The 19,701-nt window shown below is 37.0% G+C and overlaps 1 protein-coding gene across 12 annotated transcripts in view; it reads right to left on the reverse strand.

Moving 5' to 3' along the window:
* The window catches only part of LOC105479927 (coiled-coil domain containing 7), a 436,030-nt gene that overhangs the window by 382,654 nt on the left and 33,675 nt on the right, over nucleotides 1-19,701 (reverse strand). For 11 of the 12 annotated variants that reach the window (XM_071070238.1, XM_071070242.1, XM_071070239.1 and 8 more), the window contains one exon: nucleotides 13,901-13,976. The exons of the other annotated variant lie outside the window; for it this stretch is intronic. In XM_071070238.1, coding sequence (XP_070926339.1) covers nucleotides 13,901-13,976 — 76 coding nt within the window. The remainder of the gene's footprint in view (nucleotides 1-13,900; nucleotides 13,977-19,701) is intronic. 12 annotated transcript variants of the gene reach the window in all.

The following is a 19,701-nucleotide window of genomic DNA, read 5'->3' on the forward strand; positions in this document are numbered from 1 at the left end:
AGTTGCATATGAATTTTAGGATTTGTTTTATGTCTGTGAAAAATGTCATTGGTATTTTCATAGGATTCACACAGAATCTGTAGATCATTTTGGGTACATGGACTTAATTATAATGGTATTAACTCTTCTAATCCGTGAACATACGATATTGTCCCATTTCTTTGTGTCTTCTTCAATATATCTTATATATTTTATAGTTTTCTGCGTGCAAATCTTTTACTTTCTTGGTTAAATTTATTCTTAAACAGTTCATTTCTTTTCATGCTACTCTAAATGTTTTCTTCTTCACAGTTATTGTTAGTGTGTAGAAACACAACTGATTTGGGGATGTTGATTTTGTAACCTGCAACTTTACTGAATTCATTTATTAGTTCTAAGAGTTTTGGGAGTGGCACCATTCTATATTTGATGGGTGTCGGGGAGGCATCTTTAGGGTTTTCTATATATGAGCTCATGTCATCTAGAAACACATGATTTTACTTCTTCTATTCTGATTTGGATACCTTTAATTTCTTTTTCTTGACTAATTGCTTGGCTACTACATTGGACTTCTGGTACGACATTGAATAGAACTGTTAAGAGTAGGCATCCTGGTCTTTTTCCTGTTATTAGAGAAAAAGTCTTCAACTTTTCACCACTGAGTGTAGTGTTAGCTGTAGGCTAATATGGCCTTTTTACATGGGGAAAATTCCTTGTATACCTAATTTGTTGTATGTTTTTACTATGAAAAGATTTTGAATGCTGCAAAATGCTGTTTCTGCATCTATTGAAATGATCATATGATTATTGTCCTTCAAAATGGTAATAGTGAGCCTGGCACAGTGGCTCATGCCTGTAATCATAGCACTTTGGGAGGCTGAGGTGGTGTATCACCTGAGGTCAGGAGTTCAAGACCAGCCTGGTCAACATGGAGAAACTGTATCTCCACTAAAAATACAAAAATTAGCCAGGCGTAGTGGCAGGTGCCTGTAATTCCAGCTACTCAGGAGGCTAAGGCAGGAGAATTGCTTGAACCCAGGAGGCAGAGGCTGCAGTGAGCCGAGATTGCACCACTGCACTCCAGCATGGGCAACAGAGTGACAATCCATCTCAAAAAAAAAAAATGGTAATAGTAAGTCCTTACATATAAATAATTACTTTGAATATATATATTTAAGTGTAAATGGATTAAATCTCCAACAGAAACATGTCAAGTGGCTGAATGGTTTTTTTTTTTAAGAACCCAACTACATACTGCCCACAAAAGACTCACATAAACTTTAAGAACACACAGGCCAGGTGTGGTAGCTCATGCCTGTAATCCCAGCACTTTGGGAGGCCGTGGTAGGTGGATCACAAGGTCAAGAGATTGAGACCATCCTGGCCAACATGGTGAAACCCTGTGTCTACTAAAAATACAAAAATTAGCTCGGTGTGGTGGTGCACACCTGTAGTCCCAGCTACTCGGGAGGCTGACACAGGAGAATCACTTGAACCCAGGAGGCAGAAGTTGCAGTGATCCGAGATCGCACCACTGCACTCCAGCCTGGAACACACAAAAGCTAAAAGTGAAGGGATGGAAGAAGCTACTCCATGCAAACCAAAACCAAAAGAAGGCACGAGTGGCTATACTTATATAAGATAAGAGAGATTTCAAGTTTTTAGCTGTCTCATGAGACAAAGAAGGTCATTATATAATTATAAAGGGGTCAATCCATCAAGAGGTTATAACAATTTTAAATAATATGCATCGAGATAAGACTACCTAAATACATATAGCAGCTACTAATAGATCTGAATCGAGTGACAGACAGCAATACAATAATAACCCATGTACAGTAATACCCCATTTACAATAGACAGTTCATCTAGACAACAAATGAATATGGAAACATTGGACTTGAACAATACTTTAGGCCAAATGGACCTAATAGACATATACAAAACATTCCACTCAACAGCAGCAGAACATACATTCTTCTTGAGTGCACATGAAATATTTCCCATGATAGCTCATGTGTTAGGCCACAAAACATGTCTTAATATACTTAAGAAGACTGAAGTCATATTAAGCATATTTTCCAATGACAATAATTTGAAACTAGAAATCAATGACAGGAGAAAAACTGGAAAAATTCACAAATATGTAGAAATTAACACACTCCTAAACAAATGATGAGTCAAAAAAGAAATCCAAAGGGAAATCAGAAAGTATCTCGAGACAAACAAAAATGGAAATACAACATACTAAAACTCATGAAATGCAGCAAAAGCAGTTCTAAGTGGCAAGTTTATTGCAATAGATGTCTTCTTAAAAAAAAAGATCTCAAATAAATAACCTAACGTGATCCATCAAAGAACTAGAAAAATAACAAATTAAGCCAATAGTTAATAGAATGAAGAAAATTACAAAGAGCAGAAATAAATAATAGAGATTAGAAAAACAATAGAAAAGGTTAACAAAACTAAAAGTTTTCTGAAAAGATAAAATCAGCAAATCTTTAGCTGGATTAAGAAAAAAGAGAGAGAAGGCCCAAATAACCTCAGTAAAGAAAAATGAGACATTACAACTGATACCATAGAAATAAAAAAAAAAAGATAATAAGAAATACCACAAAAAAATTACATTCTAACAAACTAAACAACCTAGAAGAAAATGAGTTAACAACCTAACAAGACTGAAGAAATAAAAAATCTGAAAAGACCAATAATGACCAAGAAGAGTCAATAAATAATTTTTAAAAATCCTGTCAAAGAAATGCCCAAGACTTCCTGACTTCATGGCTGAATTCTACCAAATATTTAAAGAAGAACTAATATAATCCTTCTCAAACTCTTCCAAAATCTTGAAGAGGAATAAATACTTCCAAACTATTTTACAAGTCATCATCAATCATTCTGAATCAAAGTCAGACATGGACATCCCAAGAAAAGAAAATTACAGGCCAATATCCCTGATGAATATAGATGTAAAAATCTTCAACACAATACTAGCAAAACAAACTTAACAGTAGATTAAAGGGATCATTCACTATGATCAAGTGGAATTTATCCCTAGGGTACAAGGATGAATCAGCAAATCAATAAATGTTGTGCATCATATTAGCAGAATGAAAGATAAAACCATATGATCATCTCATAAGACGTAGAAAAAGCATTCGACAAAATTCAACATCCTTTCATAATAAGACCTATCAATAAATAGGTATAAAAGGAATGTACCTTAATATAATAAAATCCATATATCAGAACCCCATAGCTAACATTATTATACTCAACAGTGAAAAGTTTAAAACTTTTCCTGTAAGATCAAAAACAAGGATACCCACTCTCACCAATTCTATTCAACATAGTACTAGAAGTCCATGCCAGGGCAATTAGTCAAGGAAAACAAATAAAATGTATCAAAATAGAAAAAGAATAAGTAAAATCATATTTGTTTCCAGATGATATACTCTCCTATATAGAAAACTCTAAAGATGCCCCCAAAAACTTGCAGAACAAATGAATCCAACAAAGTGGCAGGATACAAAAACCAATATACAAAAATCAGTTGTGTTTCTATAAATTAACAACAAACTATCTAAAAAAGAAATCAAGAAAACAATCCCATTTATAATAGCATAAAAAGAAATAAAATACTTGGGAATACACTTAATCAAAGAAGTGAAAGATCTGTTACACTGAAAACTGTAAGACTTGTTGAAATAAATTGAAGAACACACAAAGAATTGAAAATACATCCCATATTCATGAGTTGAAACAATATTGTTAAAATGTTCATGCTACCCAAAATAACCTACAGTTTCAATGTAATCCCTAGGAAAATTTCAATGACATTTTTCACAGAAATAAAAATAGATCCTAAAATTCATATGGGAACACAAGAGATCCTGAGTAGCCAAAGCAATCATGAGCAAAAAGAACAAAGGTGGAGGCATCACACTATCTCAAAATCTACTACACAAAGCTATAGTAATCAAAACTGCATGACCCTAGCATCAAAACAGATATAGCCAAAAAGATGGCCAAATAGGAACAGCTCCAGTCTGCAGCTCCCAGCAAGATTGACACAGAAGGCAGATGATTCCTGCATTTCCAACTGAGGTACCCAGTACATGTCACTGGGACTGGTTAGACAGTGGGTGCAACCCACAGAGGATAAGCCAAAGCAGGGTGGGATGTCACCTCACCTGGGAAGTGCAAGGGGTCAGGGGATTTCCCTTCCCTAGCCAAGGGAAGCTGTGAGAGACTCTACTGGGAGAAATGGTGCATTCTGGCCCAGACAATGCACTTTTCCCATGGTCTTTGCCACCAGCAGACCAGGATATTCTCTTGGTGCCTGGCTGAGCAGGTCCCAACCTCATGGAGCCCAGCAAGCTAAGATCCATTGGCTTGAAATTCTCTCTGCTAGCACAGCAGTCTGAGGTCAACCTGGGACACTCGAGTTTGGTAAAGGGAGGGGTATCCACCATTGCTGAGGCTTGAGTAGGTGGTTTTTTGTTTTTTGTTTTTTGTTTTTTTGAGATGGAGTCTCGCTCTGTCGCCCAAGCTGGAGTGCAGTGGCCGGATCTCAGCTCACTGCAAGCTCCGCCTCCCGGGTTTATGCCACTCTCCTGTCTCAGCCTCCCGACTAGCTGGGACTACAGGCACCCACCACCTCGTCTGGCTAGTTTTTTTTGTATTTTTTAGTAGAGACGGGGTTTCACCGTGTTAGCCAGGATGGTCTCGATCTCCTGACCTCGTGATCCGCCTGTCTCAGCCTCCCAAAGTGCTGGGATTACAGGCTTGAGAGTAGGTGGTTTTACCTTTCAGTGTAAACAAAGCCCCAGGAAGTTCGAACTGGGTGGAGCCCACCACAGCTCCCTGGGACACAGCACCTAGGGGAAGGAGAGGCTTTGGGCGCAGCTTCAGCAGACCTAAACATCCCTGCCTGACAGCTCCGAACAGAGCAGCAATTCTCCCAGCAAAGTGTTCAAGATCTGATAATGGACAGACTGCCTTCTCAAGTGGGTCCCTGACCATTCATGTATCCAGACTGAGAGATACCTCCCAGTAGGGGCCGACAGACACCTCATACAGGAGAGCTCTGGCTGGCATCTGGCTGGTGCCCCTTTGGGATAAAGCTTCCAGAGGCAGGAACAGGCAGCAATCTTTGTTCTACAGTCTCCACTGGTGATACCCAGGCAAACAGGGTTTGGAGTGGACCTCCAGCAAACTCCAGCAGACCTGCAGCAGAGGGGCCTATTAGAAGGAACACTAACAAACAGAAAGGAATAGTGATGTTGATACCAACATCAAAGACCAAAGGTAGATAAATCCACGAAGATGGGGAGCAACCAGTGCAAAAAGGCTGAAAATTCCAAAAACCAGAACACCTCTTCTCCTCCAAAGGATCACAACTCCTCGACAGCAAGGGAACAAAACTGGACGGAGAATCAGTTTGACGACTCGACAGAAGTATGCTTCAAAAGATGGGTAATAACAAACTCCTGTGAGCTAAAGAAGCATGTTCTAACCCAATGCCAGGAAGCTAAGAACCTTGAAAAAAAGTTACAGGAATTGCTCACTAGAATACCCAGTTTAGAGAAGAACAAAAATGACCTGATGGAACTGAAAAACACAGCACGAGAACTTTGTGAAACACACACAAGTATCAATAGCCAAACTGATCAAGCAGAAGAAAGGATATCAGAGACTGAAGACCAATTCAATGAAATAAAGTGAGAAGACAAGATTAGACAAAATACAAGTGAAAAGAAACAAACAAAACCTCCAAGAAATATGGGACTATGTAAAAAGACCAAATCTACATTTGATTCGTGTACCTGAAAGTGACAGGGAGAATGGAACCAAGTTGGAAAACACTCTTCAGGATATTATGCAGGAGAACTACCCCAACCTAACAAGGCAGGCCAACATTCAAATTCAGGAGATACAGAGAATACCACAAAGATATTCCTCAAGAAGAGCAACCCCAAGACACATAATTGTCACATTCACCAAAGTTGAAATAAAAAAAAAAATGTTAAGGACAGCCAGAGAGAAAAGGCGGGTTACCCACAAAGGGAAGCCCATCAGACTAACAGCAGATCTCTCGGCAGAAAATCTACAAGCCAGAAGAGAGTGGGGGCTGATATTCAACATTCTTAAAGAAAAGAATTTTCAACCCAGAATTTCATATCCAGCCAAACTAAGCTTCCTAAGCGAAGGGGAAATAAAATCCTTTACAGACAAGCAGATGCTGAGAAATTTTGTCACCACTAGGCCTGCCTTTACAAGAGCTCCTAAAGGAAGCACTAAACATGGAAAGGAACAACCGGTACCAGCCACTGCAAAAACATACCAAACTGTAAAGACCATCGATGCTATGAAGAAACTGCATCAACTAACGGGCATAATAACCAGCTAGCATCATAATGGCAGGATGAAATTCACACATATCAATATTAATCTTAAATGTAAATGAGCTAAATGCCCCAATTAAAAGACACAGACTGGCAAATTGGACAAAGTCAAGACCCATCGGTGTGCAGGAGACCCATCTCACGTGCAAAGACACACATAGGCTCAAAATAAAGGGATGGAGGAAGATTTATCAAGCAAATGGAAAGAAAAAAAAGCAGGGGTTGTAATCCTAGTCTCTGATAAAACAGACTTTAAACCAGCAGAGATCAAAAGAGACAAAGAAGGGCATTACATAATCATAAAGGGATCAATGCAACAAGGAGAGATAACTATCCTAAATATATATCCACTTAATACAAGAGCACCCAGATTCATAAAGAAAGTCCTTAAAGACCTACAAAGAGACTTAGACTCCCACACAATAATAGTGGGAAACTTTAACATCCCACTGTCAATATTAGACAAATCAACGAGACAGAAAATTAACAAGGATATCCAGGACTTGAACTCAGCTCTAGACCAAGCAGACCTAATAGACATCTACAGAACTCTCCACCCCAAATTGACAGAATATACATTCTTCTCAACACCACATCGCACTTATTCTACAATTGACCACATAATTGGAAGTAAAATACTCCTCAGCAAATGCAAGAGAACAGAAATCATAACAAACAGTCTCTCAGACCACAGTGCAATCAAATTAGAACTCAGGATTAAGAAACTCACTCAAAACCACACAACTATATGGAAACTGAACAACCTACTCCTGAATGACTACTGGATAAATAATGAAATGAAGGCAGGAATAAAGATGTTCTTTGAAACCAATGAGAATAAAGACACAACATACCAGAATCTCTGGGACACATTTAAAGCAGTGTGTAGAGGGAAATTTATAGCACTAAATGCCCACAAGAGAAAGCAGGAAAGATCTAAAATTGACACTCTAACATCACAACTAAAAGAACAAGAGAAGCAAGAGCAAGTAAATTCAAAAGCTGGCAGAAGAAAAGAAATAACTTAGACCAGAGCAGAACTAAAGGAGACAGAGACACAAAAACTCTTCAAAAAATCAATGAATTCAAGAACTGGTTTTTTGAAGAGATCAACAAAATTGATAGACTGCTAGCCAGATTAATAAAGAAGACAAGGCAGAAAAATCAAACAGATGCAATAAAAAATGATAAAGGATAAAAAATGATATCACCACTGATCCCACAGAAATACAAACTATCATCAGAGAATACTATAAACACCTCTACAGAAATAAATTAGAAAATCTAAAAGAAATGGATAAATTCCAGGACACATACACCCTCCCAAGACTAAACCAGGAAGAAGTCAAATCCCTGAATAGACCAAATAAAAGTTCTGAAATGGAGGCAGTAATTAATAGCCTACCAACCAAAAAATGTCCAGGACCAGACAGATTCACCGCCAAATTCTACCAGAGGTACAAAGAGGAGCTGGTACCATTCCTTCTGAAACTATTCCAAACAATAGAAAAAGAGAGAATCCTCCCTAACTCATTTTATGAGGCCAGCATCTTCCTGATACCTGGCAGAGACACAACAAAAAAAAGAAAATTTTAGGCCCATATGCCTGATGAACATCGATGAAAAAATCCTCAATAAAATACTGATAAACTGAATCCAGAAGCACATCAAAAAGCTTGTCCACCACGATCAATTCAGCTTCATTCCTGGGATGCAAGGCTGGTTCAATATACACAAATCAATATACATACTCCATCACATAAACAGAATCAATGACAAAAACCACATGATTATGTCAATAGATGCAGAAAAGACTTTCGACAAAATTCAACAGCCTTTAATGCTAAAAACTCTCAATAAATTAAGTATTGATGGAACGTATCTCAAAATAATAAGAGCCATTTATGACAAACCCACAGCCAATCTCATACTGAATGGGCAAAAACTGGAAGTATTCCCTTTGAAAACTGGCATGAGACAAGTATGACCTCTCTCACTACTCCTATTCAACACAGTATTGGAAGTTCTGGCTAGGGCAATCAGGCAAGAGAAAGAAATAAAGTGTATTCAATTAGGAAAAGAGGAAGTCAAATTGTCTGTCTTTGCAGATGACATGATTGTTTATTTAGAAAACCCCATCGTCTCAGCCCAAAATCTCCTTGAGCTGATAAGCAATTTCAGCAAAGTCTCAAGATACAAAATCAATGTGCAAAAATCACAAGCATTCCTATACATCAAGAACAGACAGAGAGCCAAATCATGAGTGAACTCCCATTCACAATTGCTACAAGGAGAATAAAATACCTAGGAATCCAACTTACAAGGGATGTGAAGAACCTCTTCAAGGAGAACTACAAACCACTGCTCAAGGAAATAAGAGAGGAAACAAACAAATCGAAAAACATTCCATGCTCCTGGATAGGAAGAATCAGTATCATGAAAACGGTCATACTGCCCAAAGTAATTTATAGATTCAATGCTATCCCCATCAAGCTACTATTGACTTTCTTCACAGAATTAGAAAAAAAGACTTTAAATTTCATATGGAACCAAAAAAGTGCCTTCATAGTCAAGATAATCCTAAGCAACAAGAACAAGGCTGGAGAAATCACGCTACCTGACTTCAAACTATACTACAAGGCTATAGTAACCAAAACAGCATCGTACGTACCAAAACAGAGATACAGACCAATGGAACAGAACAGGGGCCTCAGAAATAACACCACACATCTACAACCATCTGATCTTTGACAAACCTGACAAAAACAAGCAGTGGGGAAAAGATTTCCTATTTAATAAATGGTGTTGGGAAAACTGGCTAGCCATATGCAGAAAGCTGAAACTGGATCCCTTCCTTACACCTTATACAAAAATTAACCCAAGATGGATTAGACACTTAAACGTAAGACTGAAAACCATAAAAACCCTAGAAGACAACCTAGGCAATACCATTCAGGACATAGGCATGGGCAAAGACTTCATGTCTAAAACACCAAAAGCAATGGCAACAAAAGCCAAAATTGACAAATGGGATCTAATTAAACTAAAGAGCTTCTGCACAGCAAAAGAAACTATCATTAGGGTGAACAGGTAACCTACAGAATGGGAGAAAATTTTTGCAGTCTATCCATTTTACAAAGGGCTAATATCCAGAATCTACAAAGAATTTAAACAAATTTACAAGGAAAAAAAACCCCATCAAAAAGTGGGTGAAGAATAGGAACAGATACTTCTCAAGACATTTATGCAGCCAACAAACTTATAAATATATGCTCATCATCACTGGTTATTAGAGAAACGCAAATTAAAACCACAATGAGATACCATCTCACGCCAGTTAGAATGGCAATCATTAAAAAGTCAGGAAACAACAGATGCTGGAGACGATGCTGAGAAATAGGAACACTTTTACACTGTTGGTGGGAGTGTAAACTAGTTCAACCATTACAGAAGACAGTGTGGTGATTCCTCAAGAATCTAGAACTAGAAATACCATTTGACCCAGCAATCCCATTACTGGGTATATACCCAAAGAATTATAAATCGTTCTACTATTAAAACACATGCACACATATGTTATTGCAGCACTGTTCACAATGGCAAAGACTTGGAACCAACCCAAATGCCCATCAGTGATACACTGGATAAAGAAAATGTGGTACATATACACCATGGAATACTACGCAGCCATAAAAAAGGATGAGATCATGTCCTTTGCAGGGACATGGATGAAGCTGGAAACCATCATTCTCAGCAAACTAGCCCAAGAACAGAAAACCAAACACCACATGTTCTCACTCATAAGTGGGAGTTGAACAATGAGAATACATGGACACAGGGAGGGGAACATCACACACCAGTGCCTATCACGGGGTGGGGGAGAAATACCTAATGTAGATGACAGGTTGATGGGTGCAGCAAACCACCATGGCACATGTATACCTATGTGACAAACCTGCACGTTCTGAACATGTACCCCAGAACTTAAAGTACAATTTAAAAAATGGGAAAAAACAAAAAACAAAAAACAGACATAGCCAATGGAACAGAAGAGAGAGCCCAGAAATAAATTCACATATATATGGTCAACTGATCTTTGACAAATGTCCAAAAACACATAATTAGGAAAAGAATGTCTCTTCAATAAATTGTGTTGGACAGACTGCAGAAGAATGAAAATAGGTCCTTATCTTACCCCATATACAAAAATAGACCCAAAATGAATTAAAAACTTAAATGTAAAACCTGAAACTGTAAAACTACTTGAAGAAAACAGGGTGAAAACTTCTCGACATTGGTCTTGGAAAAGATTTTTTTTATATGACCCCAAAAGCACGGGTAACAAAAGCAAAAATAGACAAATGGGACTGCATCAAGTTAAATAGTTTCTTCAGAGCAAAGGAAACAATCGATGGAATGAAGATACAACCTATGTAATGGGAGAAAATATTTGCAAACCATACATCTGATAAGAGTTTAATATCCAAGATGTAAAAGGAGCTCAACTCAACTACAAGAAAACAAATAACCCCATTTAAAAATGGACAAATGGCTTGATATTTCTCAAAAAAAGATATATGAATGGTCAACAGGGTATATGAAAAAAATGTTCAACATCACTAATCATCAAGGAAAAGTAAATTTAAACCACCAGGTAATATTACCTCACACCTGTTATCAAAAAAATGGCTACTATCAAAAAGAAAAAATATAAGTACTGGCAAGAATGTGGAGAAAAGGGAACTCTTACACAATGTTAGTGAGAATGTAAATTAGTACAGCTTTATGGAAAACAGTATGGAGATTCTTCAAAAAAAAAAATAAAAATAGAACTACCATATGACCAAGCAATTCCACTTCTCAGTATACATCTAAAGGAAATGGGATAAATCATGTTGAGTAGATACCTATACTCCCATGTTCACTGCAGTATTATTCACAATATCTACAATATGGAATCAACCTAAGTGTCCCTAAATGTAAAAATAAATAAAGATACAAATAAAGAACATGTGAAAGATATATATATATATCTCTTATCCAGCCTTAAAAAAGAAGGAAATCCTGTCATCTGTAACAACACGGATGAAACTGAAGGACATTACGCTAAGAAGTCAGGTACAGAAAGACAATTACTGCATGATCTCACTTATATGTAGAACCAGAAAAAGTCAAACTCAAGGAAATAGAGAACAGAATGCAGGTTACCAGAGGCTGGGGTTGGAAAAAAATGGGGAGATATTAGTCAAAGGGTACAAAATTGCAGCTGGACAAAGGGAAAGTTTCTAAGAGAGTAGTTTTTAAGTGTTTTCACCAGAAAAAAAAGATATGTATGTGAGGATTTGGGGTCTGTTACATAGCTTGATTTAGCCATTCCAAAAAGTATGCACACAGAAAAACATCACATTTTATACCATAAATATATATAATTTTGCCAATAAAAAAAAAAACATTTTTTCATGTGTCTGTTGGCTGTATGAATGTCTTCTTTTGAGAAATGTCTGTTCATATCCTTTGCCCACTTTTTGATGGGGTTGTTTTTTCTTGTAAATTTGTTTGAGTTCTTTGTAGGTTCTGGATATTAGCCCTTTGTCAGATGAGTAGATTACAAAAATTTTCTCCCATTCTGTAGGTTGTCTGTTCACTCTGATGGTAGTTTCTTTTGCTGTGCAGAAGCTCTTTAGTTTAATTAGATCCCATTTGTCAATTTTGGCTTTTGTTGCCATTGCTTTTGGTGTTTTAGACATGAAGTCCTTGCCCATGCCTATGTCCTGAATGGTATTACCTAGGTTTTCTTCTAGGGTTTTTATGGTATTAGATCTAACATTTAAGTCTCTAATCCATCTTGAATTAATTTTCGCATAAAGAGTAAGGAAAGGATCCAGTTTCAGTGTTTTACACTGTTGGTGGGATTGTAAACTAGTTCAACCATTATGGAAAACAGTATGGCGATTCCTCAAGGATCTAGAACTAGAAGTACCATATGACCCAGCCATCCCATTACTGGGTATATACCCAAACGATTATAAATCATGCTGCTATAAAGACACATGCATACGTATGTTTATTGCGGCACTATTCACAATAGCAAAGACTTGGAATCAACCCAAATGTCCATCAGTGACAGACTGGATTAAGAAAATGTGGCACATATACACCATGGAATACTATGCAGCCATAAAAAAGGATGAGTTTGTGTCCTTTGTAGGGACATGGATGCAGCTGGAAACCATCATTCTCAGCAAACTACCGCAAAAACAGAAAACCAAACACCGCGTGTTCTCACTCATAGGTGGGAACTGAACAATGAGATCACTTGAACTCGGGAAGGGGAACATCACACACCAGGGCCTATCATGGGGAGCGGGGAGGGAGGAGGGATTGCACTGGGAGTTATACCTGATGTAAATGACGAGTTGATGGGTGCTGATGAGTTGATGGGTGCAGCACACCAACATGGCACAAGTATACATATGTAACAAACCTGCATGTTATGCACATGTATCCTAGAACTTAAAGTATAATAATAATAATAATAATAATAAATTTTAAAAAAATAAAACATTTATTTTAAAAAGAAATTATATGAGTTTACAGGTGAAAAAATATTCACAAACTACATTTTGTATCATTGTAACTTTTAATTTTTTACCTATGGAAAAATACATATAACATAAAATTTACCATCTTAACTATTTTAAGTGTATAGTTCAGCAGTGTTAGGTAACTTTACACTATTTTACAACCAATCTCCAGAACTCTTCTCCTCATGTAAAACTGAAGCTTTGTGTGCATCAAACAATAACTCCCCATTTCCCCCTCCTGCACCCCCTGGCAAACATCATTCTGTCTTCTGTGTCTATGAATTTGACACTGCTCTAGATACCTCATCCAAGAGGAATAATTGCATTTGTCTTTTTTGTGGCTGGCTTATTATACTTAGCAGAATGTCCTCAGGGTTCATCCATGTTGTACCATGCATCAGAATTTCCTTTCTTTTTAAGACTCAATAATAATTTCATTGTATGTATATGCCACATTTTGTTTATCCATTTATTCATTGTTGCACGTGTGGATTGCTTCCATCTTTTGGCTGCTGTGAATAATGCTGCAATGAACATGGATGTACAAATATCTCTTCAACACTCTTGTTTTCAATTTTGGGGTATACATGCCCAGAAGTGGAATTGCTGAATCATATGGTAATTCTGTTTTTAATTTTTTGAGAAACCAATATACTATTTTCCCATAGCACATATTTTACATTTCATTTTACATTCTCTATGTTTATAATTTTCCATTTAAACATTATACATACATAAAATCATAAAAATTGATATAAGAAATTCTAAATTTGTTGACAGAGGCATTATTTTCTTCTTTATGTTTTCAATATTTCTGCAATAAATACATACTAACTTTTATCAATAAGCATATTACATATGGAAAAATACAATTTTATCTGTCTTTTTTTTTAAATAGAAAAATAAAATGCAAAAATAAAAAATGCTTACCTCTCCAACATATTTGCCTGGTTTTCAAATACTTTCAACATGGTATTAAATCGATTAGTCATTGAATGAGCAGTTTCTATTATTTAAAAAGTCAAAAATGTTAAAGGTTTTATAAATAGCTGAAGTTATAGCTCTATGCTAAATACAACTGCTATAGATGTGAAAGCTAAAAAAACATAAAGAGTGGCTAGCAGGGCTACATGAGGCTACAGAATGCTTATGAGGAACATAGCTACTATTTTATTAAATACCTATTATGTGCAAATCATCATGTTATATTGCATTCTCTTATTCTTAAAATAATCTAAAAAATAAGACACTGTCATAATTTTCAAATAAAGAAGTTCAGGCTCAGAGAGGTTACATAACTTGATCAATACGATATATCTAGTAAAAGACAACTGGATTAATGTCCAATATATGTGACCTTCTTATGATATGGCATATCAGAGGGACTCCAGGATATTAAAAGAGAACTGCTTTAGTTGATGTTGCTAAGTCAATAAGGTCTATGGGAAGGATCCAGCTAACCTACTAAGCTTTACAACTGTATCAAAGAACCCAAAAGAGAACCCAAGATGCTTCTTAAAGGAGAACCAACATAATAAGGATCTACAATAATCAATGAACTATTCGGGTAATACCACAAGACTCTTCAATCTTGTGACATAAAAAGTATATGACAGAAGACAGTCCCTGCACTAACTTTTCTGCTAGATAAACAAGACATGACACAAAGAAAATATTAAATAACATAGAAGCATACAATTCCTAAACATTAATTATATTTTTTCTTTTTTTTTTTTTTTGAGACAGAGTCTCGTTCTGTCACCCAGGCTGTAGTACAGTGGTGCAATCTCGGCTCACTGCAAGCTCCACCTCCCAGGTTCACGCCATTCTCCTGCCTCAGCCTCCCAAGTAGCTGGGACTACAGGTGCCCACCACCACGCCCAGCTAATTCTTTTGTATTTTTAGTAGAGACGGGGTTTCACCATGTTAGCCAGGATGGTCTCAATCTCCTGACCTCATGATCAGCCCGTCTCGGCCTCCCAAAGTGCTGGGATTACAGGCGTAAGCCACTGCTCCCGGCCAAAATAAAATAATATTTTAAGAGTAATCTGATCATAGCATATGAGATAATTTTAAATTCTGCCCTAAATATGGTAAAGGACTACAAGGAACATCAACTCTTATTTCAGTTACAATTTGAAAATTCAGTCCCCAGAAAGAAGAAAAAGCCATTAGAAAACAGTCCTGGGGGAAAAAAAGGAAGAACACAAAATGACATTAGCAAGATGAGAAAGTAGGAGATAACAGTCTTCATCTCCCCCCTAAAAAAACAACCACTAGACAGCTATCCATGGATGAAAGTAGCCTTGGTAGGGCTCAAAGTCTCAAAGAAGCTGCAGCAAGATAGTAAAGCAGAAAAAAATGGAGAATAACCACACAGACAGGATAGCTGAGGAGTTCAGCATACCAGAGACATCTGGAGACGGCAAGGAATGAGGAATAGTGCAGGAACCACAGGTCCCACCATGGTTCCTAGTAGCCTGCTCTACAGAGAACACTGACAGCTCTCACCACTAACATAACTACTAACCACTGCCACCATTAAACCCCCAGATAAGAAAAATGTTGCTCCATCCACCACCAAGAAGGAGTCACTGTTTTGCCAACCCAGGACCAGAGCCACCATGCCCCAATTCCATGGGTGACCCAGACCACAGAGTCACAATCTTTCCATATGTAACCAGGCTCCAGCACTTGCTAGAAGGCTGCATCATGCACTCCCATGCCTCAGACACCAGAGCCACTTTCACTGAGGGCTAGCCCCATCCCAGGCCATACAGGCATGCTCACTCTGCACCAGCCTGCGCAATGAACCCTAGCTCTGCCACTCCTCTATGAATCCTATGCTCCAGGTATCTGAGCCACTGCCACAGTGAGCTAAGCCACAGCTCAATCCTGGAACCACTGTTGTTCTGCATGTGTTCACATTCCAGTCCACATCTCTGAGGCTGCACCATGCACATGTATAATATAGTCACCAGAGCCGCTGGCTTTACATGCTAGCCTTGCCCAGGGCCCTGAAGCTGCAGTCTCTCAGTACACATGCGGGCTGTAACCTCAGCTCTGCTGCAACTCTTTGAGACTCTGACTGCACATGCGTCAGACATCAGAGCTACCACCACAACAAGCTAGCCCACACCCAAGGCCCCAGAGCAACTGTTGCTCTCCAGGTGTGACCACATTCCAGAATGTGGCTCTGCAACCACTCAACAAGTGCCTGCATTCTAGACACCAGAACCATTAATGCAGCAGGGATATCCATATCACAGTCCTCAGAGCAGCAGTAGACTTGCACACACTAGCATCTAGACCTGAAAGCCACTGTCAATCCATACATACCTGTGCTCCCAGATCCAAGCTTCTTGACCACTCCACAGGTATCATGCATCAGACATTGGTACCATTGTCACTACAAGCACACCCACAAGCCAAACCCAGAACAAAGAGGTATCACCTCTGCCACAATTTCCCTTAGGGAAGTAAAAGAGATCAGAAGAATTCTGTCAGGCTTTGCCACTGTTGCAGATACCTATGGCCTTGGCCACTGCACACCGCTGAAATTTTTACCCACATCAACCACAGCCAAAAAAGCTACATGGACACTAAACTGCCACATCCTCACTGGATCCTGAATTGCCACATCCCACCCAGCTAGTGTACTCACAACCACCCCATAGGTGAAGATCTTTTCATATAAAACTAGTCCATAAAGTCTAGAAGCAGTGACTCTATCAATATCTGACAAAATATTCAAATACTAGTTTTAAGGAAGCTCAGTAAGTTATAAGAAAACACCGATAGACAACAAAAATCAGAAAAACAACACACTAACAAAATGAGAAGTTTAGCAGAATGATGGAAATCATAAAGAAAAACCAAACAGAAATTCTGCTGCCAAAGAATATAATTAATACAATTAAAATTACAAAAGATAAGTCAAAAAATATGTCAACTATATAATTCATCAAGGAGAAGAAAGAATCTGTAAACTTAAAGAACGTTATTTGAAAATATACAGTTAGGAAAAAAAGAATAAAGAATACAAAGGAATTTTAAAGGCTATTACCTATTGGAAACAATGTTCACTATTCAGGTGATGGGTACACTAAAAGCCCAGACTTCACCACGACACAACATATACATGTAAGAAATCTGAAGTTATCTCCTCTAAATATACAAAAATTTAAATTTTTTAATTCTGAAAAATAAAATAAATAAATAAAGCCTACAGGATTTACGGGACAGCATCAAGAGTGTTATCATTTACATTATAGGAATTAAAAAAGAAGAAGAGAAAAAGGGGGAAAAGCTTATATGAAGAAATAATGGCTCAAAATGTCCTGAATATGGGGAAGGATATAAACATTCAGAAAGATAAAAAGTCTCCAAACAGGTACAACCCAAAAGAATATTTCACCAAAACATATTATAACCAAACCGTCAAAAATTAAAAACAAAAAGAGAATCCTGAAAGCAAGAGAGAAAAGAGCTTTCTTACACAGAGAGAATCCCCACAGGGCTACAGCAGTTTTCTCAGTGAAAATTTTGCAGTCTAAGAGAGAGTAAGAAGATATTTTCAAAGTTCTTCAAGAAAAAAAGCTGCCAACCAAGAATACTTTCCCCAAAAAAGTTAGTCTAAAAAATGAAGGAGTGATACTTTCTCTGACAAACAAAAGCTCAGAGAGTTCATCAACATCAGGCTTGCCTTACAGAAATGATAAAGGGAGCTCTTCAATCTGAAATGAAAGGACACTAAGTAGTAACACAAATACATATGAAAGTATAAAACTCACTGGTTAAAGTATGTATATAGTAAAATTACATACTATAATATTGTAACAGTAGTCTGTAAATCACTTATGTCTACAGAATAAAGGGTAAAAGACAAACAAAATACCTATAGCTACAATAATTTCCTAAGGTGTACACAATATAAAATATGTGAATTATGACATCAAAAACATAAAATGCTTAGAGGGGAGTAAAAGTATATCAACAAATCACAAAAGAAGATAGCAAACAGGGAATAAAAGAACAAAGGATCTACGAAACAGCTAAAAAGCAATTAAAGAATGGCAATAGTAAGTCCTTATTTATTAAAGGTAACTTAAAAGTAAATGGATCAAATTATTCAATTCAAAGACATAGAAAGGCTGAATAAATTAAAAAACAAGACTACATGCTGCTTACTCACAGAATAAAAGTGAAGGGATGTAAATAGGTATTCCATGCAATTAGAAACCAATAAATGAGCAGGTGTGGCTAAACTTACATCAGACAAGATACTTTGAGTCAAAAACAGTCACAAGAGACAAAGAAGGTTATTATATAATGAAAAAAGCTCAAGAGACTATAACAAATATATACACACCCAACACTGCAACACCTAAATATATAAAGCAAATATTAATAAATCTGAAGAAAGAGATAGACAGCAATACCATAATAGCAGAGGCCTTCAGTATTCTACATTCAATAATGAACAAATCATCCAGACAGAAAACAAATAAGGAAGCCTTACATTTTAACTACACTTTACACCAATGGACCTAACAAACATATACGAGATATTTCATTCAACAGCAGGAGAATATAGAACTTTCTCAAGTGCAAATGGAATATTCTAAAGGACAGATCTTGAGGCCAGTAAGTCTTATAAAATTTAAGGAGGCTAAAATCATATCAGGTATTTCCCAATCACAGTGGCATGAAACTAGAAATAAATAACAGAAGAAAAATTGAAAGATTTACAAATATGTGGAAATTAACATACTCCTGAACAATGGGTCAAAAAGAAATTCAAAAAGAAATCAAAAAATATCTCACAACACACAAAAATGGAAACATACCAAAATTTATGTGATGCAGCAAAAGCAGTTATTAAAAGGGAGATTATAGCAATAAAAATCTACATTAAAGCTGGGCACAGTGTCCCACACTTGCAATATCAGCTACTAAGGAGGCTAAGTGAGAGAATCACTTAAGGCGAGGAGTTTGAGGTTGGAGTGAGTTATGATCATACCACTGTACTCCAGCCTGGACAACAGAGCAAGACCCTGTCTCCAAATAAATAAATAAACAAAGTATACATTAAAAAAAGAAAAAAAGAGCTCCAATAATGTAATGTCACACTTCAAGGAACTAGAAAAAGAACAAACTGAGCCCAAGTTAGTAAAAGGAAGGAAATAAAAGATTAGAGCAGAAGTACATAAAACAGAGACTAGAAAAATCATAGAAAAGTTCAACAAAACTAAGAGTTGGTTTTTTGAAAAGATAAACATAATTGACAAGACTTTAGCTAGACTAAGAAAACAGAGCAAGACTCAAGTAACATCGGAAAAGAAAGAAGAGACATAATAACAGATACCACAAAAATACAAAGGATAAAGACTACTGTGAACATTTATACACCCACAAATTAGATACCTTAAAATAACTGGATAATTCATAGACACATACAACCCACCAAGACTAAATCATGAAAAAACAGAAAGTCTGAACAGACTAGTAATTAGTAAGAAGACTGACTCAGTGATAAAATCCCCCATTTAAAAAAAAAAAAGAAAAAACCAGGACCTGATGGTTTTATGGCCTAATTCTACCCAACATTTAAAGAACTAGTAGAATCCTTCTCGAATTCTTCCAAAATCTTGAAGAGGAAGTAGTACTTCTGAACTATTTTACAAGGTTAGTATTACCCTAATACCAAAGCCAGACAAAGACACTATGAG

This window comes from Macaca nemestrina, chromosome 9 (genome assembly GCF_043159975.1).
Source record: "Macaca nemestrina isolate mMacNem1 chromosome 9, mMacNem.hap1, whole genome shotgun sequence".
Lineage (NCBI taxonomy): Eukaryota > Metazoa > Chordata > Mammalia > Primates > Cercopithecidae > Macaca > Macaca nemestrina.